General features: G+C 33.3%; 2 protein-coding genes across 6 annotated transcripts; both read left to right on the top strand.

The window, feature by feature from the left end:
* Nucleotides 1-3,038, top strand: FAS2 (Transducin/WD40 repeat-like superfamily protein). Of its 4 annotated transcripts, none has more exons than XM_079063011.1 (12): nucleotides 1-229; nucleotides 548-659; nucleotides 801-827; nucleotides 920-992; nucleotides 1,097-1,200; nucleotides 1,271-1,485; nucleotides 1,571-1,667; nucleotides 1,737-1,809; nucleotides 1,895-1,968; nucleotides 2,065-2,206; nucleotides 2,289-2,389; nucleotides 2,471-3,038. In XM_079063011.1, exons 1-12 carry the CDS (start codon nucleotides 116-118, stop codon nucleotides 2,734-2,736), a joined length of 1,398 nt encoding a protein of 465 aa, XP_078919137.1. In that variant the 5' UTR covers nucleotides 1-115; the 3' UTR covers nucleotides 2,737-3,038. The 4 variants fall into 4 exon arrangements, with proteins under 4 accessions (XP_078919137.1, XP_078919136.1, XP_078919135.1 ...); XM_079063010.1 differs by having other exon boundaries at nucleotides 1,895-1,983; XM_079063009.1 differs by having other exon boundaries at nucleotides 1,895-1,986.
* Nucleotides 3,039-9,382: 6,344 nt separating this feature from the next.
* Nucleotides 9,383-15,391, top strand: JMJ18 (Transcription factor jumonji (jmj) family protein / zinc finger (C5HC2 type) family protein). 2 transcript variants are annotated; one of them, XM_079059579.1, is made up of 11 exons: nucleotides 9,383-10,260; nucleotides 11,084-11,282; nucleotides 11,407-11,478; nucleotides 11,632-11,709; nucleotides 12,231-12,908; nucleotides 13,158-13,319; nucleotides 13,407-13,775; nucleotides 13,861-14,455; nucleotides 14,596-14,699; nucleotides 14,789-14,977; nucleotides 15,101-15,391. In XM_079059579.1, the coding sequence occupies exons 2-11, from the start codon at nucleotides 11,127-11,129 to the stop codon at nucleotides 15,179-15,181; spliced, it is 2,484 nt and encodes an 827-aa protein (XP_078915705.1). In that variant the 5' UTR covers nucleotides 9,383-10,260; nucleotides 11,084-11,126; the 3' UTR covers nucleotides 15,182-15,391. The 2 variants fall into 2 exon arrangements, with proteins under 2 accessions (XP_078915705.1, XP_078915706.1); XM_079059580.1 differs by lacking the exons at nucleotides 9,383-10,260; nucleotides 11,084-11,282 and having other exon boundaries at nucleotides 11,427-11,495.

The raw sequence follows: 15,391 nt of genomic DNA, 5'->3' as shown, positions 1-15,391 counted from the left end.
TCCCTCTTTTAATACTAAACTGATAGACACGATAAACCCTAACGCATCTTCTTCATCCGCTTTAAAGGATTTTCAGGACTCTATTCACTGTTCAAAGCACAAATCAAACCAGAAAATGAAAGGTGGGACCCTTCAGATCAATTGGCACGACACAAAACCGGTTCTAACCCTAGATTTTCACTCTATTTCCGGCATCCTCGCCACAGGTGGCGCCGATTACGACATCAAGGTTTGTTTCTTTTGTCTTTACTTTTTGATTTTTATCCTGAATCTATCTATGTATATGTTTATAGCATGCTAAATTTGTTATCGTAAGTATTGCTACTCGCTATTTGAGCAACTTTTAGCTGAATTTGGAAGATTAAGTTAGGAATCGAGTTTTATTTTGTTTATACATGTATGCGTTACCTACGTTCTACTTTCTGAAGAGTGTGGAGTTGTAGCCTTGAATTAGCTTAGGTAGTTTTGGCTGATTGAAACTGGAAATTTTGTAAATGAGAAGCTTTTCCTACCAATTGTTGTTGACATATGAACTGGAATTCCACAGCTATGGCTAATAGCTTCTGAAGAAGGTGAAAAGAAAGTTCCAACAGCTACTTACCAGAATAGCCTTTCTTACCATGGATCAGCTGTCAATGTTATCCGATTCTCCCCTTCTGGTAAACACAATTTCCTGTTACCTATATGCTCATATATCTATTTTTTGGTTACTACAGAATCTATTCTGCAAGATAATTGAATCAACAGAAAAGAATGGCGATTCTGTATCTTATAAAGTTATCTCCTTTTGTTAAATGCAGGAGAGCTGCTTGCTTCTGGTGCTGATGGTATGACTTATTAACTTTTTTCATCAATCCATTATTTTCATTCAATGATTCATAAAGAAAAAAGTTTATGGTTACATTATTTATCAATTCAGGGGGTGAGATGATAATATGGAAACTACACAACACTGATTCTGGCCAAGTATGGAAGGTTCTTAAGACATTATCGTAAGGCTTTTCATTTTCACACTCATATATAATAAATCCATTCATGAAGAATCCATATTTAGGGCTTCAATTAATCAACCCCACTAATGTAAGAAATTAGACAGGTTTCATCGAAAGGATGTGTTGGATTTGGAGTGGTCTACTGATGGCACATTTCTCATTTCTGGATCAGTTGATAACTCGTGTCTCATATGGGATGTTAATAAAGGTAACAAGAATGTGATCCCTTAAACAAATATAAAAATGATTATTTGATTAACTTTGTATTTTTATTTCAGGATCTGTGCATCAGATTCTAGATGCTCATTTCCATTATGTTCAAGGTGTAGCATGGGATCCTTTAAACAAATATGCAGCTTCACTTAGTTCAGATAGAACATGTCGCATATATGTCAACAAACCACAAAATAAAACAAGAGGAAGTGAGAAGCTTAATTATGTATGTCAACATGTTCTTGCAAAAGTGGAACCACAAGTGGTGGAAGAAGTCAAGGTCAAAAAACATGTCTTAAATCTTAATTTTATAGTTTTCTTATTTTTATTTTCTTACACATTGTGATATAAAATTACAAACACAGTCTACAAAACACCATCTTTTCCATGATGAGACACTCCCATCTTTCTTCAGAAGATTAGCCTGGTCACCTGATGGCTCATTTCTTCTTGTGCCTGCTGGTAAGGGTAAATTAGTCAATAACTTTTCATGATTTTTTTTTTAATTATGTAAATGTGATTCTTATACAGGTTCTTACAAGCTCTCAGCAACTTCAGAACCTGTCAACACTGCTTATATTTTGTCACGAAAAGATCTCTCAAGGCAAGATATGTTTACTTTCATCTCCCGATTTATTTCTGGCATTTAACATTTACTAAATTACTAAATTACCCCTTGGCCCTTACAGGCCTGCTTTAATGCTCCCTGGTGCAAGCAAAGCTGTTGTAGCAGTGCGTTTCTGCCCTTTGGCTTTCAGTCTCCGTGGGTTGACCTCAAGTAGTAGGTTTTTGATGGGTGTAAGTAAAAGACGTAAATGCCCTCAAATGAATATAATAACTCCAGTGGTGTTTGTTGTAGGTTGTTCATCTTTCAAGCTCCCATATCGCCTGATATTTGCAGTTGCCACATTAAACTCATTATATGTTTATGACACTGAAGGCATTGAGCCAATAGCAGTTTTAGCTGGACTTCACTATGCAGCCATAACTGATATTTCATGGTAATGTAGAAACCTTTTTAACAAGATTTGTCATTAAACCATTTTTTGAATTAATATTATTTCATTTTAATTGAGACTTTAGGTCACCAACAGCCAAGTTTTTGGCAGTGTCCTCTCAAGATGGTTACTGTACACTGTTGGAATTTGAGAACAATGAATTGGGATCACCCGTCTCTTTCTCAGGTTCGTTTTAATTTCTTCATATTTCTACAATCCATTTTTCATTTTTTAATTATAATAAAATTTTGCTTTGATTTTTGTCAGAAAATAAGCAAGTCTTATCCGAGCAAAATATAATCAATGTTGATGATCTGGAAAGCACGGAAAGAATCGGAAAAGAGAACGCCATGGTTATTGATGATACTCAGGAAAAGGAAACAGTGAAACCAGAAGGGAAACCGGAATTGGAATCGGAACCAAAACCGGAACCGGAATTGGCACAGCCAAGTGTAGTGATTCCAACGAAAGAGAAACCAGCGGTTCCAAGTAAACCAGCCAAGAGACGAATTACACCAATGGCCATAGATTAAGCTTACTTTCTGCATCTTTTTGTATTCAGATTCAAGAGTATATTTTTATATATTGATTTGTATAATTTTGAGGAGAGTGGATAATGGTCTCTTTAGATTGAAATTTGGCATACTAGCTTAGCTTGCTATCTTTAGTTGATGTTTGGTAGACTCACTGAAAAGATTGTTTTTAGTTGATACATTGATGATAAAATGTAGTTGATAAGCTAAGATGTCAAATGTAAAAAGACATATAAGCGTGTATTTGGAAAAAGTGTAGAAAAAGCCCAATGAGCTTATCAGTAAGCTTATAAATTATTTTAGTGATCTTACCTAATGTTATATTGCATTAAACTAAACTAGTTTATGCGGTGTCAAAGACAACCTTAGGTCCAAAACTTGCATAAATTTTAAAACTATTTCCCCTTTTTGTTTGATTTACATGTATTTCTTGAAACAAAATACTATAAAAAGCATGAATCATGCGTGTGACATGATAACATTTCATGTATTTTGTATAGACCAGGTTATATGTCTCATATCACTACTGTATAATAGTCCGTAATGCACTTGTCAAAATGTAAAATCTTATTACTGCCCAAAATGGAAAGGGCTCAACAACTTGTGATGTGAAAATTGTGGATGTTGAACATGTTAATCCAGATTTTAACCTAATAATTGTGAGTTAACTAAGCGATAAAGAGTGTATAAGTTTTTTTTTAAAAGAACATATTGCAAATATTTATAGATACTAAGTACAAGTACTAATCAATAAGGATTATATATAATTGGTAGTATTTGAACGGCCATGTTAGTATTTGCCTATGATCGAACCCACGACCTCCTGGTTAGAAAAGTAACTTTAATTGGTTGTAGTAGAACGATATATGTGTATTTAAAAAAAAATAGTAGAATGAAGTATGTGTAACACTCACTTTTTAACAAAAAGTAAATTCAAATTTTTTTTTTTTTTTTTTGAAATTTTAAAACATGGTGTATATATTTCAAACACCTAAATACAAGTACTAATCAATAAGGATCATATATAATAAATTTCAACACTTTTTAACATAAGGACCATATCCTCATTACGACCTTGCAATCTTTTTAAATCTATATAAACCTGAAAGACACAACAACAAAAAGGTTAAGTTATAAAACTTAGTGAGTAACAATAACCACATTGCATATAATAATTATACAGAATAAATATATGAATAATACATTACCAGCACCATCAAATCAGCACCATCAAATCACCGGTTGTCTTTCACACAATTCAACATGCATTCACATCGAGTATAAATACATAAACACACACCAATCACCAAAAGTATAACTTCCGTAATATATATATATATATATATATATATATATATATATATATATATATAAGGTTAGGTTATAATGTGAATGATATATAATTATATATTGTGTATCTGTAATGATAAATGTGGACCAAATTTTTTAATTATTTTAAGAAAGTAATTTACATATATATTAAAGTAAAGAAAAAATAAAATAATACCATTTAATTAATAGAAGGGTAAGATTGTACATTTACATTATCTTCAAATTATGAAACACTAGTTAAAAAAAATCGGATTTTAAGGAATATTTGATTATCTAAATTATGAATTTTTTCTCTTTTTAATTAATTGAATTTTAATTCTAACGTAATTTTAATCATACCCAGTTTTATTTTGTCAGAATGACACAAATATCAACCACAAACTTGTAAAGATATATTGGATTCCATTCTTACAGAATATGGGTTCATTCAAGTTATATTTGAGAATTATCACGCTTAACTAATTTTGCAACATATTATCAAGAATAACAATTTCTAAAAAGTACGGATTCTATATGAATTTTTTTTCTTTAAGAATCAGTAATTACATTATTTTTTTAAAAATACAACTATAAACAATAATTATATTCATTCTGAAAAACAAATATGATTAATAATGATTCAGAATTACATTTATTCTTATAGATTAAAACTAAAGATGGTTAAAAAAGAAAAAAAAAACATCAAAATCTAACAAAAACAATAATTCATTCTGAAAAATATTATTGCTAAAAATCATTTTAAACATTTTTGGTAGAATACATTATGATATAATATACTCTCGTTCTCCATGTTTTTCGTTCTTTTCCCATATTGCCTCTTTAAAATCTAAACCCACAAAGAAAACATAATCAATTTTGAAATAGTAAAATTTCATCATATATGTGAAACTAGACATTACCTGGTCCTTTACTTCATTATCAATATCCTTGATTCCATCATCCTCTTCTATCATAAGGAAACAGCATTATCAGTTAATAGTATGAGCGTGTTCGACACAGAACATTTTGGAGCGTTTGACAAAACGCTACGTTCTGAACAGAAAGTCATGTTTGGCACTACAAACTTCTAGCATTTAGTTTAAATTAAACGCTCCAAATCCAAAAGCTACTTCACGTAGAGTTTAACAAAACGCTACAAGCTACCCGCTACCAGTTAGTTTATCGAACACGTCCTATATGTATTAAGTACACGAGAATGACACTTCTATAAAAAAAAATTTGATATTTTTCATATTTATGTTATATTTAAATGATGACATGGTAGACATTTAGTGTGTTCTAAAAGAATTAATTATAAATTCTGATAGAATGTGGTAGATATATAAAAATTATAATTTTTTCTTAAGTACACAATATAACCATTATGATAGAATGTGTAGATGTAACATCTATTTTCCAGGTATTCGTTTTAACCATTGAGTTGTGCTTTAATTGTAAGTTTAGTCCCCGGTGGCAATTTTGTAATTTCAGAGTCAGCTGGAGTACGCGGGGCGTACACCTTCGTACGCAGAGCGTACTCCGGATCATATTAGTACGTTGAGTGTAGGCTGGTACGCCGAGCGTACGCAGCCAGGGTGCAAACCCTAAATTTTAGGGTTTGGACCCTATTTAAACACATTTATGGCCACATACACCTTCTTATCTTCAACTTCCCTCCTCATTTCGAAACCCTAAAGAGTGTTTGTGCATTGTGAAGCTTGTTGAGCCATTTTTGGTGTCATTTGGAGCTTTTGGAGTAAAAGGAAGAGCATTGAGGTAGTGGTGTTTCACTCAAGGCTTTGGATCCAGCATCTTGTCCCCCTTGTGTACCTTATGGAGGTAAAAAGCTTTAACCTTGGTGTAGAAATCTTATGGATCTAGTTTTAGCTCCAAGTTGTTCCCTTTTTGGTCCCAAACTTGGTCTTTGTGAGTAGAAGGTACTCCAAGGCATTTGAGTTGTCCTTTCAGAGGCTTTAAGGGGTGTTAAGTCATAAATTTGGGTTTTTGGTCACTAGTTTCTCTCCATGCAAGTGCTAGATGGTTTTAATGGGTTAAGAGACTAGGGTTCATGGAGTTAAGGACTTAAAAGTCATGCTAGATCATAAAGTTGGAAACTTTATGGTTAAGAACATCTTTTGTTGCCTAGACCTGAAGTTTCGGTTTCGGTTTATGCGGTTTTTTCGGTTTTTCGGTTTATTCGGTTTGCGGTTCGGTTTTTGCTCACCCTTATGTAGATGTTTATTAAAATTTATTTTGATGAACAATCCGAAAAAATAAGAGGTTCAATTCAATATTGGATGATGCGATCATATGAATTACCTATGGACTTCATTTGATACTTGTAACATCCAAAAATATGGTCTCAAAATTTTTTATTTGTAATAATAGATAAAATAGTAAACTTCCATATCACCCAAACATTTGTAATAACCCAGTGTATCAATTTGTCATAAATCAGAGTACAACATCATAACAAAATCCCAATCGTGTGTGCAATGCAGTCATCCCGAGCTCTTCCCCTTAGAACTAGAAGTATTTGAAACATAAACTGAAAACTGTAAGCACAAAACTTAGTAAGTTCCCCCAAAATACCACATACCAATCATACAATAACAAATAGTGGGCCCCGCCCGGCTTAGGACCTCGTCCGGCATCGGGCCCCGCCCGACATCGAGCTGAGTTCGGTAAAACGGGCCCCACCCAACATACAATAACATATATCAAAATAAACACATACACGTGCAATAATCACAACAACATATAGCATACAGATATCCATCGGGCCTTGACCCGGGAAAACATATAAACACAGCACATGCAAGAGTCACAGAGACAACTAGCATACTAACAACATAATATAAACATGGGCCGGCCTTGGTGCCTTCGACCCGCTAAACCCAGTAAGGAAACTCACCTCGAATGCTGAAAGATAACTGGATAAATCTCCGACCCCGGAAACAGATCTACTCAACCCTTAAACAGAAACAGTCCCTTAGATACCGATCAATATTTCACCCCTCCCCCCTTAAGGTCAAACTTGGCCAAAGATAAAGACAAACTCAAAGTCAACGCTCCGAGTTGACTCAACTCGTCGAGTTATCCCACAACTCGCCGAGTTTCCATTAAGCATATAACCGCGATATTTCGATCCAAATCGCCGAGTTTCTCCTTTAACTCGTCGAGTTCTTCCTTTTTCAACATAATCGGGACAATCCCAACCCAACTCGCCAAGTTCCCTTAATAACTCGCCGAGTTCTTCGATCAACCAACCCACTTAATGCATTAAGCCACTATTCTTCAAACTGAAGCCCTATCTTCCAGATTTAGACTGATATTACGTCTTGAAGGGTAAAGTTTCCAACTTTACCCATTAAGAACCATCCCAAAGGCATTAAGCTCAAACCCTAATCCTAAAAGGCTTATGTCTTAATATAAAAACCACCATATCTTCAAGATAGAGCTCATGAACACAGATCTGGACCTTAAAGGCTAAAAGGTCACGTAAAGTCTTCAACTTTACTCACATGCATGGCCAAAAGAAGCTTGAAAGGCCAAAGCAAAGGCTTAAATGATGTATGGAGCTACTAGGACCATAAAGTTGGCTCCTTTATGTCATAACAGCTCAAGAGGACCATAGATCTGGAGAGATAACACTTGGGACGACCTTCAACCCCACCAATCACCCAAACATGGCTAAAAAGCCTCAAGACTAACCCAAAAAGAGATTCAATCAAATATTGAGCAAGGTTAGAACTTTATACCAGAAAAGTGTCGGAAATGAAGCAAGGATTCGAGATCTAGCAACTCCTTCTTGTATCACCAAGCTTTCCTTTCTTCCAATGGCTTCAAACACACACAAAATCACTCAAAATAGCTCACAAACACTCAAACGTGGCTTAGGGTTTTGAGGTTAGGGTTTATGACAATGGAGGCTGGAAATGAGGCGAACTTGTGGGGTTTAAGTTGTTTAAATAGGGTGCAAAACCATGGAATTAGGGTTTCATTTCTTCCAGCCAACTCGTCGAGTTGAGACCTCCCAACTCGTCGAGTTGGTCACTTAAAATACGCGATCCATATCATTTCAACACGATGAGTTCGGGGACACCAACTTGTCGAGTTGCTCTATAAAAATGAATAATTTATAAGTTTAAATACATACCAAGAACCAGATGTTACATAGGTGATCACAAAAAAAAAAGCAATGAAGATTTAAATTTTGATAACAAATCGAAAATTTATGGAGATTAAGGACTGCCTTGCATGACAAAGCACATTATGCATCTCACTAAAACTTCAAACGTATAGATTACTATTAAGGCCGGTGTAGATTATTTTTCAAACAATCTCGAATTGCAATATTCCATAATATATCTATTAAAATTTTAAAATGGATAAAATTTTATAAAAATGTGATTTTTTTGTAGAAAATAAAAAGAAATATTTTAAAAGGCAAATTGCAATAAAATCACTAAATTTACTTAAAATTTCGATTTGACATCATGTTATTTTTTTCAAAATTATGTTGTTAGATTTACAATTTTGTTGCATATCAACAAAATGACCGGTTCTTACGGTTGCGACACAGCTTATTGCTCGTTTACCCGCTACGTCTATGTAAAACTTTATTCTTTAATTAATTTATAATGGAATATTTTTGTTAGATTTAAAAAAAAAAGTTTGTTTTTTTTTTTTCAATTATGTGATTACATTTATGTTATGGACAATATTTTCACCTTTACTTTATTAATATTTTCACATAATTTATTGAATGACCAAAAATCATGAACTAACCAACATCTTGGGAGTTGGGACTGCCATCGTATTTCTTGTATTGATCAATACAAGGCGAAAGATTTATTCGGGTCTTTTTTGAACTTACATCGCCAACCATAGTACTTTCTTATATCACATGTTTTTTTTTTACCTCTCATTTAAAATAAAATTGTTAAAAAGAACTTTTAGCACGGTATCAAATAGATGTTGCCTTCTTTATTAAGATCGAAAGTTCAATTCAATAAATATTGATAAAATTAAAATATATTAGATTTGCTGTTCTAAAAAATTTAAAATAAAATTATATAAAATCCCCTTAAAAACCATACTATTTTGTATCAAATAGATGTTGCCTTTCAAGTCAATAAATATTGATAAAATTAAAATATATTAGATTTGGTGTTTTAAAAAATTTTAAATAAAATTATATAAAATTCCCTTAAAAACCATACTATTTTCCTTATTTATGTTCTAATAAATATAAATAAATTAGTAATATAAATAGTAAACAAAAACTATGGATTGGAATTCAATCTTGAGCTTTTGATCGAGGCGGTTTTGTACGGTCGCGATAGAAGATGCTGGACCCCTATTCCTTTGCTTACTGCAGAATGGAGAAAGATATATAAATCCAAACTCATTCCCACCTCCCTTCCTTTGTTTTCTTGGTTGCAACAGTTTCAGTTAAAACCACGCTCATCTTCGTGGGTCTCTGTGGGCTTCTTCTTTTTCTTCTACTTTTCATTATTTTTTTTCATCATTCTTCTGTTTGACCCTTTCTTGTTCTTCACTAAATTCTAATTTTCATCAATTTTGGATCGAATTTCGTTTGTTTCTTCTTCAATTTAATCCTAGCGGTGCACGGAAATCGCACGGATATATATGAAACCGCTCTTGTTTTCAGTTTCACCAAGAAAATAAATATCCGCATATCTCAGCCTTTTTTAATATACACATTTTTTTTTCTTTATAATCCTCGAATATATTCTTTCTTTATTTATTTGTTGGGAATTCTTTATTTTTTTGATTTAATTGTGCATGGTTATCTTTTTAGCATTCCCTTCTTTTTCCCCCAACGATTTTTCATGGAGTAGAGTTTTAGAATGATTTTTATTGTTTTTTTAATTGATTACATTATTTTATCTTGATTAATAATTCGTTTATTATATACAAAACAATTCTCTCATATTAAACCAATTTCCCCTTTCTTTTCTGGGATTTGTTTATCGTTTTAGATTATTTTTACTAGTCATTGATTTGGTGTTTGGTGTTTTGTTAGTCTTGATTAGGTTGAATCCTTCCCGTTTATTTTAATTTTGTTCTTCAATTTCACCATTGTTCCTAGAAGATTAACCAATTTGGGGAACTGGGGTTTCTTTCTCAATTCGTAATATCATCTGGATATGTTCCAATTGTCAACAATTTTAGAGTATCAATCAGGTTAGGGTTCTTCTTATTGATTCTATGAATGTTTAAAATTTCTTAATTGTCTTTTCTCAATCTCTGACATAAGAAGTATATGCATTTTTGTCTCCTTATAGAAGTAGATCTATACATGCCGCCCTAATAGTTTCTTAATTATTATATTGCAAGAATCCTAATTAGATCTTAGAGTTTATGATTTTGTTTGTTAGTAGCATTTGTACATCAATCAGAGAAATGTCATATAATAGGTGCACGATTTATTCTGATGATCATAGAAAATGTTTGTGTTGCCTTATTATTTTATATATTATAATAATCATTATTGGATGCCTACTTCCTACTTCTTGGATTCTGTGATTAAAATGGTCTTATATCTATATACAATATGGTTTTGTGGGCTTATTGAACAACTTTTTTAATGATCTTCAAATTATGATTATGATTTTCTGATAATTTAGGATCAAAATAATTAGATTTGGAGAAGTAGATAGAGAGTTGCAGTAGGAAAATTCATTATTGGGATAAATGTACAATTTCCTAACTATCTCTAACTTTAAGCATGTGATTATCAATCTCTAATTACCTCATTTTGATTCTTCAAGTTGTAATAATCAATTTGAAAATGTACATTCAATGTAGAGATATGGAATAAGATTATGAAGATATCAAAGGTTGACTTTGTTTTAATCAAGTGTAGTTATGACCATGTCGGATATAGGGATGTGTAATGTTTTCAAGGGCAAATCAGTCATATAACACACTACCTCATTGAAGAGTCACTATTATAAGTTAGGACTTAAAGGAGAAAGTCTTATAAGTTTTTTCTATATGTTATCAGGGACATATGAAGCCACCATAATAATCTGATAAAGTTGTATGCTATGGAAACCATTGTGAATGAAGAAATAGACACAGATATTATTAGTCAATGTGAGACAGTGAAAGTCAAACGTCTTGTTAGGCGTACAAGTTCACCAAGATATCAACTCTCTGATACAAGCACTCAACCACAGATTTCTCATAATAAGCAAATGAAGGTTACTTTCTTTTGTTTTATAAACTTTTCTTTATATTCTGATCAAGTTTTATACGTAAGACTTTCATGGACTCCATGATTATCATCAACAGTTTTGGAATCTTATTTGCATATTATTTTTGTAGGATCGATCTTCTAAAAACACCCCGAAAGATGATCAGAGTCTTGAGTCATCAGGCAGCCCTAGGAATCAAAACGTAGGAAGCCAATTGTTGTAATTATAACATCCTACTTTCATTTCTTCTTATTATAGCATTGTACTTTGAAAAATCTACCTAATTATTATAGCAATTTCATCCAAATATGAAGCAATATAATTTATGAGATTATATTTTGTTTTGTCAATGCAGATAACAGCTAGATGGGATCCCTCTGAGGCATGTAGGCCTAATGTAGATGAAGCACCAATTTTTTATCCAACCACTGAGGTAATATTTATTATTTTATGTGAAATTCTATTTTTCTTTTTCAAAAACCTTGTATTGCAATTGGTGTGCATCGGACTAGAACTGGAACTGATGTTGACATGACAAAAATTGCAATTTTTTTTTTTGTTTCGTCCCTCCCAAAAAGATGAGATAGTGACTCGCTCTCGATCTCTTGTTTGTGTAAAAAGACGCAAATGCCCTCGTCATCGAAAACAGCCCTAGTAAAGCTTCTTTGGTCCCTTTTTGTCATTGCCCGTGTAACAAATGCAGCCTTAGGCTGCATTTATTACACAGGCCACTACTTAATGGGACTGGACAAGCTTTTCTAGGTCTATTTTTGATGATGAGGGCATTTTCGTCTTTTTACACAAACAAGAGATTGAGAGTGAGTCACTATCTCATCTTTTTTTGGGAGGGACAAAACAAAAAAAAATTGCAATTTTTGTCAACATCAGTTCCAGTTCTAGTCCAATGCACAAATCATTTTGAATGATATTTATCGAATTTTTTTCATTGATTAGGAGTTTGAAGATACAATTGGTTACATATCAAAAATAAGACCTGTAGCAGAAGCATATGGCATATGCAGAATCGTACCTCCTTCTTCATGGAAACCTCCCTGCCCTTTAATGGAAAAAAAGTTTTGGGAAGAAGCAAGATTTTCCACAAGAATCCAACAAGTTGACTTGCTTCAAAATCGGGAGCCCATGAAGAAAAAAAGAGGGAGAAAAAGAAGAAGAAAAAGCTACACAAGAAGATGTTCAGAAGGAGGAGGCTCAGAGTCAAATGCTTCTTCAGACAGTGATGACAAATTCGGGTTTCGATCGGGATCCGATTTCACATTCAAAGAGTTTGAAGAGTTTGCAAAGAAGTTCAAGGAGCATTATTTTGGAATGAAGGAAAGACAGGGACTGGAACCGTCAATTGAAGAAATCGAGGGTGAATATTGGAGAATAATCGAACAGCCGACTGATGAGGTGGAGGTGTATTACGGGGCGGATCTTGAAACGGGTGTTTTCGAGAGCGGTTTCCCGAAAATTTTAGAAAATAATGAATCGGATCGATACGTGAAATCCGGTTGGAATTTAAATAATTTTCCAAGATTAGCGGGGTCCGTTTTATCTTTTGAAGGATGTGATATTTCAGGTGTTTTAGTACCTTGGCTATATGTTGGCATGTGCTTTTCCTCTTTTTGTTGGGTAAGCTTCAACTTCTAAAATTTTACATTACATTTTTGGTCCCTGAGTATAGCTTGTTTTTTCAACTTTAACCCCAAAACAATTTTCTCCTTAATGACTATTTTTTGGACCAAAATTTTACTTGGAACAAAGATCAAAGATGTTACAAGAACCTCAAATAAGGACCAAAAATGTATTTTACTCTTTACATTATAAGCCTTAAGTTTACGCTTTTTTTAGATTATGTGTTTATTTGTTTTTGGAAAAAAGCATGTTGAAGATCACCACCTTTATTCGGTAAACTATATGCATTGGGGCGACCCGAAAATGTGGTATGGAGTACCCGGAAGCCATGCGAATGCCTTAGAAGATGCAATGAGGAAGCATCTACCTGATTTATTCAAGGAACAACCAGATTTACTCCATCAACTTGTAACTTTTTTTTTTTTTTTTTTTTTTTTCATTAAGTGGTGTTTGGATAGAGTGGTGTGTAATGAGTAAAGGATTTAATCTGAACAGGTTACTCAATTGAGTCCTAAAGTTTTGAAGTCTGAAGGGGTCCCGGTTTATCGAGCTTCTCAGTGTTGTGGAGAGTTTATTGTTACTTTTCCAAGGGCATATCATGCGGGATTCAATTGTGGTTTTAACTGTGCGGAGGCTGTCAATGTGGCGCCTGTTGATTGGCTGGAACATGGACAAGGTGCAGTGGAGGTGTACAGTCAGCAAAGACGCAAAACATCAATATCTCATGATAAGTTGTTATTAGCAGCAGCTAGAGAAGGGATTAGGGCTTTATGGGAAGTTTCATTTTTGAATAAAGAAACTTGCGAGAATTTATATTGGAAACGTGTTTGTGGGAAGAATGGGATACTCACCAATGCTGTCAAGGTAAATAAAAAAAAACTTTTTTTTTTTTAGATTTAATTGTTGAAAGTTATTGTTTTCTAATGTTCTTTTAATATAATAATTTCAGGGGAGAGTTGAAATGGAGATAAAAAGGATCGAGCACCTTCAAACTAGTTTTCAGTTTCAAAAAATGGAAGATGACTTTGATACAACTAATGAAAAGGAATGCTATCTATGTTTTTACGACTTGCACATGTCAGCAGCCACCTGTACATGCTTGCCAGATGGCTTCGCGTGTCTAAAACATGCAAATCTTTTATGTTGTTGTGATCCCAAACAACGTGTGGTTTATCTCCGTTATACCCTCGATGAATTGACCACACTGGTGAATTCACTCGAGGGTAACTCAGATGCCTTACAAAAATGGGCATCTGAGAGGGCGTTTTCGGAAGACCATAAATGTGTGTCTTCAGTTCCTCTAAAGGAAGAAGCTCTTCAATCTGATCCAAAGCAAGAAACTTTTGATATATGTGTGAATCAAGAGATGAATGTGGGAAATGGGTGCTCAATAGATTTGAATCTTGATAACATTGGTTCAACAATTTCAACAAAAGTGGAGAAGAATAATGATGAATTTGATGATATTAAGGTTGAAGTTATAAACATTGGATCAGTAGCTTTTGGGAAACTATGGTGCAATAATCAGGCGATATTTCCGAAAGGTGGTGTAGCATCATATTATGATATAGCATCTTACTTTCATTTCTTTGTATTAAAGCATTGTACTTGTTCTAATTTTGTTGCATTTAATCATGTAATTTGTTATTTTTTATATGTTTTAACTGTAAATTTACATTTTCAGGATACCGAAGCCGAGTAAAATACTTGAGTTTTCTCAATCCTGGGGCAATGAGTAGCTACATTTCAGAAATTCATGATGGTGGGCTAATCGGCCCTCTTTTTAAGGTATCCGAATTTGACTTATAATTAGTTTCTTCTTATGATTATTTATTATTAACATGTAGTATCATTTTACCATGAAATTAAAAATTCAGGTTTTTTTAGAAGAATGTCCAAATGAGAGCTTTATGGAGGTGTCAGCAGATAAATGCTGGGAATTAGTGCTACAGAGGCTAAATCAAGAAATCTTGAAAAACAGTGAGTTGGCATCAGGTGACGTGAGGCTGCCACCTGGCGTTAATGGGCTTGAAATGTTCGGGTTATCTTCTCCAGCCATTATTCAGGTACACTTATGCTCCTATAAACAAAAAATATATATACTACATAAAGGAAGTGAATTATTCAATGGGAAAGTTGCCTACTTTACTCTATTTATTGATTGGTGCTGACTAGGATATATTTAACAGGCAATTGAGGGTCTTGATGTGGAGCATAGGTGTGTTGAGTATTGGAAGAATAAATTCAACTCAAATGGTAGAGAAGAATAGATGCTGATTTTGATGAGGTTGACCATTGACTTGTTAGGATAATTCTTTCAATAGAAAAATCTTAGATCATATCCAAGTAGAAAGAAATTCAACTTATAGGTTTTCTTGTTTTAGAACAGTTGCTAGGATTAGCATGCATCTTTCATTTTCTCATTCATGAAACAAAATTGAATAAAAGTAAAAGAAAAAAGGTACTTGGAAATTTACATA

Source organism: Lactuca virosa, chromosome 7, assembly GCF_052849685.1.
Source record: "Lactuca virosa cultivar CGN04683 chromosome 7, Lactuca_virosa_CGN04683_v6, whole genome shotgun sequence".
NCBI classification, from domain to species: Eukaryota; Viridiplantae; Streptophyta; class Magnoliopsida; order Asterales; family Asteraceae; genus Lactuca; species Lactuca virosa.
Note: the sequence above shows the minus strand (reverse complement) of the source record. Positions and strands in the feature narration are given on the sequence as shown.

Excerpts from the sequence above, each read along its gene's own strand:
- JMJ18 (XM_079059579.1), top strand. The coding sequence starts at position 11,127 with ATGGAAACCATTGTGAATGAAGAAATAGACACAGATATTATTAGTCAA. Across the intron at positions 11,479-11,631 it reads GCAGCCCTAGGAATCAAAAC|ATAACAGCTAGATGGGATCC; the intron begins GTAGGAAGCCAA and ends TTGTCAATGCAG. Across the intron at positions 14,700-14,788 it reads TAATCGGCCCTCTTTTTAAG|GTTTTTTTAGAAGAATGTCC; the intron begins GTATCCGAATTT and ends TTAAAAATTCAG.
- FAS2 (XM_079063008.1), top strand. The coding sequence starts at position 116 with ATGAAAGGTGGGACCCTTCAGATCAATTGGCACGACACAAAACCGGTT. Across the intron at positions 660-800 it reads TATCCGATTCTCCCCTTCTG|GAGAGCTGCTTGCTTCTGGT; the intron begins GTAAACACAATT and ends TGTTAAATGCAG. Across the intron at positions 1,810-1,894 it reads TCACGAAAAGATCTCTCAAG|GCCTGCTTTAATGCTCCCTG; the intron begins GCAAGATATGTT and ends TGGCCCTTACAG.